The sequence below is a fragment of the Aquila chrysaetos genome, chromosome 15 (genome assembly GCF_900496995.4).
Source record: "Aquila chrysaetos chrysaetos chromosome 15, bAquChr1.4, whole genome shotgun sequence".
Taxonomy (NCBI): Eukaryota; Metazoa; Chordata; class Aves; order Accipitriformes; family Accipitridae; genus Aquila; species Aquila chrysaetos.
Window position 1 is genome coordinate 4,291,286 of NC_044018.1, and position 12,764 is coordinate 4,304,049.

General features: G+C 42.7%; 1 protein-coding gene across 1 annotated transcript in view; it reads left to right on the forward strand.

Annotated features, from left to right (window-relative positions):
• The window catches only part of PKHD1 (PKHD1 ciliary IPT domain containing fibrocystin/polyductin), a 267,040-nt gene that overhangs the window by 116,750 nt on the left and 137,526 nt on the right, over positions 1–12,764 (forward strand). The window contains exons 39-43 of the mRNA XM_030037971.2: positions 4,777–4,984; positions 5,925–6,082; positions 7,686–7,880; positions 8,954–9,079; positions 11,778–11,911. Coding sequence (XP_029893831.1) covers positions 4,777–4,984; positions 5,925–6,082; positions 7,686–7,880; positions 8,954–9,079; positions 11,778–11,911 — 821 coding nt within the window. The remainder of the gene's footprint in view (positions 1–4,776; positions 4,985–5,924; positions 6,083–7,685; positions 7,881–8,953; positions 9,080–11,777; positions 11,912–12,764) is intronic.

Here is a 12,764-nt window from a genome sequence, read left to right on the forward strand (position 1 = left end):
CTATATATACTAAAAGTATTGGAAATTGGAAGTAGATCTTACACATACAAAGAAATACCCCACCTCACCTAAATCATCAGGAAAAAGGTAAAACAGACTGTGGAATGGGAGACAGAGAGGGAGGCTGTGAGAGCACAGTAGGAAGTCAAAAAAGGAAAAGGAAAAAAAGGGGGGGATATTTGGATACCTTGAACACTCTTCTTTTAGAAGAAAAAAAATCTTGAGAGGATTTTCCTTAAAAAAATTTTTTTCAGAGCTTGGAAGAGGAAAAAAGCTTGAAACAAGCCTTTTCCATTAGAGCATATTTTGAATGCAGAGTGGTGGTTTGCACTTCTTAATGATGAGAGTTGTTGCCCAGCAGTGCTGCTGTAGTATGAGCGTGACAGATGTACACAATGGGAGTCAGTTGTGTGTCTGGCCACAGATGCATGCAAGCACACATTAACACATGCACACAAATCAGTACTATAAACAAAATGTCCAGAGCTGGAGAAAAATTGTCTGCTGCTCAACATGCAGATGGCTGCTGTCAGTCGTTCGCTTTTATGTGAGTCCTAAAAATTCACGAGGATCTCTCAATGAAAGAAGGTAAATGAATAAAGATGATGAGACTGCTGCTAGTAAAAGAATGCACATAGGCTGATATCAAGAGGGTTTTTTTTGAGCTGGCTAAAGCTGTGTTGAGGATGAGGTCTCACAGGGAAAATCTTTGAAGTCTGTTCTTGTGAATGGTGCAAGGTGTGCTTTGCCTATGTCTACTTCAGAAAACAGTGTGGCCCGATAGAAGCAGATCTGTAGAGTGAATGATGTAGGTGCTGAGGATGCAGGCTCCACACTGTATGTGTTTTGGGGGTTACTGTAGGGTCATTCTAGCCTGGTTCCATTAGCGTCCTACTGCATTACAGCTTATCATAGAATCATAGAATGGTTTGGGTTGGGAGAGACCTTAAAGGTCACCTAGTTCTAACCCCCCTGCCATGGGCAGGGACACCTTCCACTAGATCAGGTTGCTCAAAGCCCCATCCAACCTGGCCTTGAACACTGCCAAGGATGGGGCACCCACAAATTGTCTGGGCAACCTGTTCCAGCGCCTCACCACCCTCACAGTGAAAAGCTTCTTCCTTACATCTCATCTAAATCTACCCTCTTTCAGTTTAAAGCCATTACCCCTTGTCCTATCACTACATGCCCTTGTAAAAAATCCCTCTCCGGCTTTCCTGTAGGCCCCCTTTAGGTACTGATAGGCTGTAACAAGGTGTCCCTGGAGCCTTCTCTTCTCCAGGCTGAACAACCCCAACTCTCTCAGCCTGTCCTCATAGGAGAGGTGCTCCAGCCCTTGGATGATCTTCATGTCCCTCCTCTGGACTTGCTCCAACAGGTCCATGTCCTTCTCATGTTGGGGGCCCCAGAGCTGAACACAGAACTCCAGGTGGGGTCTCACGAGAGTGGAGTAGAGGGGAAGAATCACCTCCCTCGACCTGCTGGTCACGCTTCTTCTGATGCAGCCCAGGATATGGTTGGCTTTCTGGGCTGCAAAGTTTCTGCAACCAGAGTTTCTGCATTCGTTTCACCTGAAGGAAATCCATTTGATGCAATCCAAAACAGTTCCGTGATATGAACTGAAGCACATTAAGTGAAGGATGTCTGGGAGATCTGCTTAGCTGTAAGTTGAGAAATTTCAAGTCTGATTTCAGAAAAAAAAAGAAAAGATAATAAGCCAGAAGTATCTCAGCTACGTTTAGATGACCATCACTGGCACACAGAGCAGGTGCTCAAATGTACTTCAAGATGGCAGAGTATAAAGACTTAATTCTTCCTTTTTTCATTCTGCTGTGAATTTATTGACTTGGAGGTGCTGCTCCTTATTTCCATCGTCATTAAGGTAAGAATTGGGACGCTAGATTATAAACAACGAGAAAGTGAAACAGGATATGGAGAGAGAGAAGCTTGCTTAAAATAATTTCACAATGATTTATTGGATGCAGCTTCTACCTTCAGTGATTTCTGGTGTTACTACTTTTCTATAGTCCAACCAGGGAGGACAGTAACGTGCTGTGGGCTTGTTTTGGGTTCGTGTGGCGGGGTTTTGGTAGCGGCAGAGGGGCTGCAGGGCCGGCTCCTGTGAGAAGCCGCCAGAAGCTTCTCACAGGCTCCAAGCTGGACCCACCGCTGGCCCAGGCCGAGCCCCTCAGCGACGGCGGTAACACCTCTGGGAGAGCGGATTTCGGAAGGGGAACCTGCAGTGAGTAGGGGGATCGGGATGTGAGAGAAACCCCCGTGCAGACACCGAGGTGAGTGAGGAAGGAGGGGAGGAGGTTGATGCCCCCACAGCCCGCGGTGAGGCGGCAGGCTGTCCCCCCCAGCCCATGGAGGGGAGCGGGGGAGCGGAGGCCCACCTGCAGCCCGGGGAGAGAGGAGCCCACGGCGGAGCGGGGGCCGAGCGCGGAGTCCTCCTCCCCCCGAGGAGGAAGGAGCGACAGAGACAAGGGGTGAGGAACCGACCCCGGCCCCCGTCCCCTGCTCCCCTGGGGGGAGAGAACCGGGAGTGGGGCTGAGGCGGGGGGGCGGGGGGGAAGCTGCTCTCAGGTTGGGCTTTACTTCCTAATATCCTTGTTCTGATTTGATTGTTAGTAAATTAAGTTGATTTTGTTTCTTCCCCAAGCTGAGCCTGCCTTTTGCCTGTGCCCATAAGTGGTGAGTGATCCCTCCCTGTCCTTGTCTCGACCCACAAGTCTGCCGTTATATTTTCTCCTCATCCCACCATGGCTGGGAGGAGGTGAGCGAGCAGCTGCGTGGTGCTTTGTTACCGGCTGGGCTGAAACCATGGCAGGGCTAAAGGTAAATTATGATCTATTGCAAAGGAGGGAAGGAAAAATGTACTAAAGGTGGGTGTGTGAGGCACGTACTGTCCCCGGATGGTGTTCAGTGTGTTGGACCTAGGCAAAAAGACACGTCAAGACTTAAAGCAAACTTCATGAAGTGAAGATGGGAGGGTGAAATGGCAAGATGTTTCATTGCTGGGGCTTGTTGTACACAGACTTGGTAGTATTGCTACCTGATCAGAAAGTAACTCCCAAAACACACAAAGTATGTTTAGAGAGGAGACTTTGCTTTATTCTGCACAAGGTGCAAGGTAGAAGATTTCCACAAATGGAGCACCCCTACTGAGGTTTTCAGTCCATATTTACACACTCTAGTTAAAACACCACGCCTATCTAATACGTACGTTCCACCTAACTATGGCATATTCATTATGTTGAGCAAGCGTGATGTGGTGTTCTCTTGAGCAATCATCCCAGAGTCTTCTACGCCTGCACAGGGCTCTCTGGTGGTCTTCGGGGGTCGTTTGGGGAAGAATCCCCCTCCTCATTTTGTCCTCCTATGGGCATGCCTCATCTGAGGACACTAGGGTCTTTGTTTCTCTTGGCAACCCCTCGTTTCTTAATGCAGAAGGAGGATGTATGTCCTTCATTAACAAATCTGTCACTCTGAAATGTCCATTATCTGATGCTTTGACTATTATCCAAACATTCCTTAAGCATCCTCTATTGTAATCCGAATCTTAAACTAGATAAGCTTTACCTTGAATACACATAATCTAAACAGTCCTTGAATAGCAAGCATATCACACTTCTCATGTTTTAGTTTTTTTTTTCTTTAAGCTGTCACTGCCTTCTTATTTGTTAATCAGTCTTTTGAAGGCTTGAGACATGAAGAGGAGGGAATTTGGGAAACTGCGGTTGCAACCTTGCTATTGCCTTCCAGTGGTGGCCTAAGGCTGCTGATGCAAGGGGTTCTTCTTCATCTTGCAGTCGTGCTGACCTGTGTATTCACGCTGCTTGCCAAACCTGTGTCCCATCCCCATCCCAAGGGATGTTACGTGACCTTCACCTCACCTTCACCTTAAAGTTGAAAATATGTTTTCGGGTCTAGCCAGACTAAGGCCTCACCAAGAATATGTTTCAGCAGTATTTTCTGAGATTTGAGTTTTCTGTAAAAAATCAAAGTTACAAGATTTAAAATAGCATGTGATGTTATTTCTGCTTTTGGATGAAAAAGGCTGAAGCAAATTCTTCTCATAAGAAATGTTTAAGCCACTTAACCCAAGATTTCAAAAAATGACCCCTCGTTTTGGATCCTCCATTTGAGACAGTTTTGAGATGTCCTTGTGTTGCTACCTGAGCAATCTGTAATCACTCTTAAAAGTTTTTGAAACTGGCGATATTTGTCTTTCCATATGTCACTGAAATGTTACTGATAGAAGCATGTGTTTTTGTGAACACAAGTTGCTTGTGAGCCTAGATTCACTGCATGTTGTTGTGGTTGCTTGGCTGGTGTGTCTGATAAATCAAAGTGCTCTTTGCATTCAGAGAAGGAGAATGGTCCCTGCAGAGACTGCTTGTCTCCCTTGGTTATAAAGGGTGCTTAAAAAGAGAGTTTCTCATTTAGAGAAGCCGCTTTGGAGGAAGAAACTGAACCTCAGCTCCCACTGCCTGTTGAGTAAACTTCTTTCCAGCATGTTTTTTCAGATTTTTGGGACCAATAAAGACAAAAGATATGAAATGAAGATGTTGTTTGGAAAGCGCTGCATTTCTGATCCAAGCAGATGTGCACAAATCCTATTTTGTAGCGTTAATCCTGTCTCTCCTACACAGCATCAAAAAGAAATGAATGACTGTGGGATCATCCCAGTGAGGCAATGTTTTCTAAGCATGCAGCCTCTGTTTTTTTTATGTTGATTGACTTGCCTTTTTTTTTTTTTTTTTCCACCCCCAGGCTGGATGCCCAAAGTAGCTTTCACACACTTGAAATCATCAGCTCATGCTAATGATAGACTACTAGTGCTTCAGGAACCTGTTGACTGGCAACCCGGTGATGAAATCATGGTGGGAAGGACAGGCCTTGGAGATGCACAGCAGCAAGAAGAAATGGCTGTTATTGAGTCTGTGAACAACACAGAGCTGTACCTTAGATCACCGCTCAGGTACACTTTCAAGGGCCAAGGGGATTTCTATAGCAGAGAGCTAAACCAGGGGAAAATTTCGTCAAGGTGAGGATTTGCAGTTTCCTGTGGGACATAATAACTATATAAATCCCCTTAAGAAAAGTGGTCAGAGATATTTTGGTTCCTCACTCTCCCTAAAGCTAGTGGACGTTCAGTCCTGAATGTTTCTGACTATGTTTAAATTTTGTATCATAACCATGAACTCAGAAAACCTTTGAAGCAGAAAACACCGATGGCCAGTACAGTCCAGTGGCATAGGGTTGACAAAGATTTTCCAGCATAGTTAATTTCTTCAGAAGCTGCAGTTGTTTCACAAAAAATGTCTGACTTCTGTTAAAAAAAAAAAATTCTTGACTGATTTACTTAAGATGATTAACAACACACTCAAATTGAATTACTTCAGTTTGGAAATGCTGCTTTTGTGTTTTCAGTGAGCCTTATGCTCTTTGTCTTCTGTACATGTAGATCTTGGACAAACTGTACTCCTTATCATCACCACCTGGAGCCCCAGTGTTGAAACATGTTAGCTATTTGGGAGGCAACCCAACTCCAGTGCCCAGGAAGATTAATGGTATCATTTTCAGAAATATTTGGGGCTTGAGGAAGAAAGTACTGATGTTTTTCACCAAAATATGTTTTGGGAAGATGAAGGAAATTCAAAGACCGAAATATTTTGGTGTAAACATACATAATCTAAGGAAAATTTTTGAGCTTGAGAGGCAGAAGGATGAAAATAAGCATCAGCCAAGGAACAATATATCTAGCCAATATACATAGGTACACTGGATATACCACTGTCTGTGGTGAGGAGTGAACCCAGCTCTGGATTTGGGCAGTTGGAGTCATAAGCTGAGGGTAAACATCATTCTTGCCATCTGGCAGGTGCAGATGCTTTTGTGCCTTTTTTGTCTTTCCCTAGGTACTCCCACAGCGTTGGAGAGGGATGGGTGAATGGCCAAAGTCTGCCTCTGAGTGCTGTGGTGGCACTGATTAGCAGAAGGGTTGTTGTTCAAGGAAATATCACAGTGGAGAGGATGTCACACCTCAGACAGTGTGCCAAAGCACGTGTTACACGAGGTGAGGAGGTCTTTTTTTCACAGAAATGTGCTGAGGAGGAAAATTGCTCCATTAAAATCACATTGTGGTATCACTGTGTATTAGAAATCTTTCTTAATAGGGTAACTTTGAGACATACCAGCACAAGGAAAGTTAATTTATCTTTCCAAACATTGTTTGACATTGAAGTGTGAAGTCTTGGGAGCTGAACTGCATTTCATTGTAATATCTCCGATGTATTATTTTCACATTGTTGTTTCAAGTCATCTTGGGAAAGACCCTTTAGTTTTGCCTAAGCCTAAGGGTGTAGAAAAGAAAGTATCTTCTGAAAACATGTTTCAGTGTACATAATATATTAAATTTTTAATTGTGTTTACTATTTAGTCACTTTAAGAAGAAGTGAAAACAAAACAGCCCAATGCTGTTTGTACTCTTTAGTGTAAAATATTGAGATGTTGTTCAGTGTTTAGGGATATCAAGGGGAAAAAACAGGTGATGGTTTCTTGTAGCATATAGTAACACTGGTGAAACAATGCTAGGTATCTCAGTTCTCCTTTAGTTTTATCTGTATGAAACACCATGAAGCTTTACATGTGGCTTCCTGATTTACACCAGCTGATGAGGAAGCAGAATCAGTCACAGTTATTATAATTTGAGGAGAGTTAGGTTATCTGGCAACCCAGTTGTAAGGTTTCCTTTAAAAATAAAATGCCTTGGGCTTTCAGACTGTGACATAAGACTTCATTTGAAATCCAGCAGCCAACTGCTTATATTACTCATAGATTTATGGTCCATTTTCTGTGGAACTCATAAATATAGTCTCTGAAATGTGCTAACCGTTTGAGGTTTTTATTTGAGTTAAAGGATAGGAGGATTTCTCAGAGGAGTCACCAGAAGATGAGTGGGCAGTGTTTTCTGTGGTTAATTTACCTTCTTTAAAAGAAAAATGAGCATTACTGAGCATAAGCAGGCAGTGCCAGAATTTGAAATCCCCTCTGCACCTCCACTGAACAAGCCCAAGTTGCACATTCGTAGCCTGAATCCCCTTGCACCAAAGTAACCTAAGCAGACACCCATGGAAGGATGCCTTTCAGGAATCTCGATTCCTTCTCCAGCCCTACAATTTACTTCCCTTGTCTTCAGACTGTGGGTAGTAAGAGTTCCTCGCCCATCTGCAGGGACAGTGGGGAGAGCAAGAGTTTTAAAGAAATTTCAAAATGTTCTCACTTCAGTTTAGTTCAGTACATCCATGCCCAATCTCCTTTTCAAGAACCTCACCCAAGGTAAATCAATGTCAAATCCATCTTCCCCATGCATAGGACTATTTAAAATTGAATACAAGAAACTTTCCAAGGCATAAAACTACCAGAGATTCCTGCTGGTTTTAATATACGTTCCTCTAAAAATGTCCAGACTCTTAGGGAAGGAAACATGAGAGTATTTAGAGGGAGTATTAAATATGCTGTGGCTATTTGTCTTTGGGCCCATATTTAAGATCACTGCTGGAGATGGAGTCTCACTGAGTCAATGTGGTGGGTCTCACGATGTTGCTTGGGGCACTCAGCACATCCCATGGTCACCATGGAGAAGTAACGCTGACAGCTCTCGTCGGGTTGTATTCTAGGTAGCTCCAGGTGTCTGTACAAGCGAAGTGAGAGGCAGCTGGGGTCTCGGGACCTGGGGGCTGTCGTGATTGTGGAAGCCTTCCAGGGAGAAGCGAGTCAGCTCTGGATGGAGGGGGTCCAGTTCCGCCACATGGGCCAAGCATTTCGGCAGCGCTGCAGTGCCCTGACTGTTGCTGGCGACGCACGGATGGCAGGTGAGATGGCTGCACTGGAGGTGGGATGGAATGATCTCAAATGTCCACTTTTTTCTACCCAAAGCTGGGGCAGATATCCTCAAAAGCCTTCTAAGCCCTCGAGTCGGTTGACAAATTGGATTCGTAAATGTCAGAAAACCTCACCTGCAGTCTAATCCCAAGTGAAACGTGATGGAGTGCTTTAAGCTGCTTTAGTTCCTTTGCATCTCTGGGCAGCTTCTTCCTAAAATAGTGTTTCATTTTTATGCCACACCTCTGAGTTGGCATGCTACTTCTAGCTCTGGAAATGAAAGCACTAATATACTGTGAGGGATCCCAGAGGTGGCTCAAGGCTGTTTGGTAGCATAGGTCAAAATTTAATTCTATCACCTGAAAATTAAAGAAAATAGTAAGTTCTTTTGGCTTTGTCACTGGTAAGTGCAAAATTTGTCTCTGTGGAAGCGGCAATCAGATCTCTGAAGACTGGTGGTGATGGGAGCAAATTAGGTGGGCTCGAATAATGTTTTAAGGGTACTGGATGGGACTTTCCCCTCCAGCTAACTCACACTACTGCCTTCCCAATGCCATCTTCATCACTGAGTGATGATCTAGGCTTCCTGGTGAGAGAAGGCAGCACTAGCCATGATGCTGGAGTACAGTGGGCAGGTCACCATGCCTGGCTAGACAAGGTGTACAAGATACCTACCCTGTCCTCGCTGCCCTTCTGAAATGTTCCTCCTCTCCTTCAGTCCCACTTCAATCATCCAATTGCCTGAGCTGATAACATACTTCACTCTTGGGATCCCACCCTATCCTTTCACTGCTTCTCCTCCTCCTTCCTCACAATAGCGGACCACCTCCATTAACCCATTTCTGTGCTCAGGACCCCTCTTCTCTGTTGTGCCCGTCTCAGCAATGCCCTCCTGTTGGCAAAGATCTGCCAGGTGAGCAAGGGTGGGCAGCTGCAACTGAGCAGTCTCACGAGAGACAAAAGGATTAATTGCACAACATCAAATGATGAGGAGCTAATATAAAACTCTCCCAACCTTCAGGCTGCAGTGTGCTTTTTGCTGACAGCGCTCATTTCTTTCCAGACTCTTACATACATGGCTGTTGTGTTTTGGACTCCTTTGGCCAAGGACTCCATCTGACCGGGATCTCAAACCTTAGTGTGGACAGTAATATTTTCTACAACATTTCAGGCCATGGGCTTCTACTTGGTAAGTGAAGTAGGAAAATACTTATCCTACATGTAACAGCAACATATGCTGATTATCATCTGCATGAAAATGTCTTTGGAGGAAAGAATGGCAGATCCTTAACTGTACCCTGAGAACGTTAATCACATCTTCGGCGTTTTCTGGTATCGGTGAATCTGGAATAAAGCTCCCACAATTCCACATGCAACTCCTAGCAGCTATTTCCATTTGACCATACACTCTCTGTTTGTTCAGGTCAGTCTTCACTTGATTTGGATACTTTTTTTTGCAGTGTACAAGTGGAAGGAGATTTTTTTTTTTTAGGGCATTGATTTATCTGTCTTTGGAAGAGGACCATTATGCAATATTTAAGACCCCAGTTCAGTGAGGCATTTAGGAGCATACTTACCTTTAACTTCAGTCATTTGACATCAAAGATAATGGAGTGAGAACATATGTTAAAAGTTAAGCAGAGGATTTAGCACTTAAATAAATTGGAGCTTGGAGCAACAAAAATGTTAAACAACAAAATATTTCTCCTAACTAACCATCAGGAGACTGACTTGCAGCATCTTCTGCTGGGATCTCATGTTGCCTGAATACCTAAAGATAGAGCTTGATTTTTGTTTTCCATCAGAGATGGGATAAAAATGACCAATTTTAAGATAAACAGAGGGGGAAAAAAAGCGCCATCAGTCCTGATCCTGCAGTTCCACACACACAGCGAGTCCCTATGCTAGGTCCTGTATATAAACATAATGAGAAGTGATAGATTACGATTGAAACAGAGACTATAAAATGAGAGTGATTGTACACATCTTACAGAGGAAGAGAGGTGGCTCAGAGAGATGCAGCGGCTTGCCCAAGGTGATGCACAGAGGCCTTGAGGCCGTGGGGAAGCAGAACAAGATCTCCAACCTGCTGGCATGCTTCGGCTCACTCGTGCTAAGACATGTGTCTGAGTTAAAGGGCTCTGTGCTGAGGCTGAATGTTTCCACTGAAGTTTCAGCCTGAATACACCTTATCCCCAAGATGTCTTTAATGGCTTCACTGTCAGCAGCTCCAGAGGGTCTGATGGATGAATTTATATATCATTTTGTTGCCTGTGAAGGAATATTTATTATAGCTGGCTATTTGCAGCTCTAGAATTGGACTCCCTCAGTGATTTCATCTAAACCCCTTATTTTCAGGGGGTTTGCAAGACAGTCATAAAAAGTCGCTCTGGGCTTAAAATTAATTGACACACCAGGTCTCAGCTTGGAAGCCAAAACCTCTTATGCCACCTCGAAAACCTAAATGGCTGTCAAAAGGGCTGCTTTAGGATCCTGTTCGTGCTCTGGTAGTGGCATTGTTTGTAGTAAATACAGCCTGGAAAGGAAATATTTCCTAAACAAGTCTTGTTCCAAAAATGGAGAAAGGCTCAAAAGACTGAGAGGAAGGCTAAAAATAATTGCTGCCATCCCCCAAACAAAAATACATAGGTTTTCCTGGCAAGTGGCTTATATTTGGGGTAATGATGATTGTGGAAAGGATCTGTATTTGGAATAGAACTTGAGCAGGTATAGTTGAAGATAATCGTTTATGTTTGATAAACAAAACTAAATAGATTTAATTTGGTCCTGATGTGGGCCAAACAGAGATGATCCACTTTGTATTCTGCTTCCAAAACGCCAGAGCGGTAGGACATATGATGTGTCCTTATTCAGGCTTGACCTGTATGCAGCTGTCCACTTTTTGCCGTTGGATGGCACATTTCTTTATGGTGTAGTTCAAAAGGATATTTCTTTTTTTTTAATTCCTATTTCAATCCTGTTCCTAGATATGGGGCACCCCATGACTCTGAGTTGTGTGATCAATTTTTTGATTGACTTTTACTTCTCATACTTCATTGCTTATGGAGGCAAACTCTCCACTTTTGTGCAGAGCTGCACCAGGTGTTTTTAAGTCTATTTAGAAATTTTCTTACATGTAAGTAGGGCAGTGGATGGAGACAGAGGAAATAGATACAACTTTGAATTCTAGTACTGCCAGAAGCATGGCTATATGTGCATGGGTGAGCCGCTTCCCCACTCTGAGTCTCTCTTTTTCCAACTGTATATGTTCTTTACAATATTTCCTTTATTCATTTGCTCCATAAACCTGGAGTACAGTATGACTGGTGTTATATTAACATATAACACCTGATACTGGGCCTTGTTCATATTGAATTGCAGAATCATGGTCTCTATTGCCTCTTTGTAGAGTATGTATCGTAGTATTCCTTTCCCTGATTGTTTTTATCTCATTAGAGTGTAAGCTCTTTGTGGCTGAAACTGCTTTTTATCATATTTACAATGTTGATCAGATCTTGCTTGTGGTCTTTTGATATTTCTGAAGAACACAGCCTTTCCCTCTCCATGCTGTGCACCACTGTGTTGAGTAGTCATATCAGTGTTTGACCACCTCACAGCTGCCTTCTGTGTGTTAAACACAGCTTTCTAAGTGCTTTTCAAACAGTGATTTACCCAGGGACAGTTAGCAGGGAAAGATAATTCCCAGGTGGGCCATGCCAGCAAAGCAGGCAGGGCAAAACCCAGCAAGTTCTGTGACTTGCATAATGGAGGGTTTCCAGCTATATTTACATTTCTGTTTCTTTTTTCATTTTTTTCTTTCTTTCTATCTTTTTTCTCTCTTTTTTTTTCTTATGCTTTTTTTTTTTTTTTTTTTTTTTTTTTTAAAGGAGAGGGACTGGAAGAGGGGAACAGAGTCAGTAACAACATAGTGACTGGCCTTTCTGGAACAGACGGTTTATCCAACATTGAAACACTGTCACCAGCAGGGATCTACGTCACGGCTCCTGACAATCACATCAAGGTGAGAAGTTCAGGTATAAAACATAACATTTCCTTTCTAATCAATGATATCAGAAAGGTATGGAGCTTCATTTATCTGGGAGATCATATACACAGCATTTGCTTCTTGGCTGAGCTGTCAGAAACTGTGCTTGTGATGGGATATTAAAACAAGTGCATATTACAAAATAAATTATATTCATGGGCAAATTTATAACTGAAAATTTTACTGCACTTGAGTGGAATGAAATATTGCAGTGAGATCCTTCATCCTGGGATACTTGAAAAAGTTGTTTTATTTTCTAATACTCATGGATTCATAAAAACTGGAAAAAAGTTTAGGCTCAGCTTCTCTAGAATTTTTTCCTACTTCTGTCATTATAAAAAAAATAATCTCAATTTTAATGGACTGATGACACACTAAAATTCAGCAATATCAAATGCACCTCTGTCTGGATTTAAAATGACAAGTTATGTACAGTCTAAGATTTGCATTCCAGGGTGAGAAAGAGAATGTTTTCCCAGTCCTATGAAAATGACGTTGATTTAAAAAAAAAAAAGAAGCTTCTGTATTCTAAATAATGATGAAACATTGAACTCTTAAAAAGCTAACAGAATAACAACCCTCACATCAAAAAGTTGAGCTCTGTAAAAATCTTTTTGTTCACTAATTCTCTGATGCTTTCTTTTAGTTCTTACTTTTTTTGTCTTATTCAAGTCACTTACATTTCAGAATAAAGAATCACTCTTACATGTTTCATGGGGAAAAAATATGATTTTCTGTGATTTCAAATCATTTTTCCTTCTCAACTATTTTCAGTCTGAAATTTCATTGAAACTGAACTTTCTTACCACCGTTTCAGTTGTGGCAAATG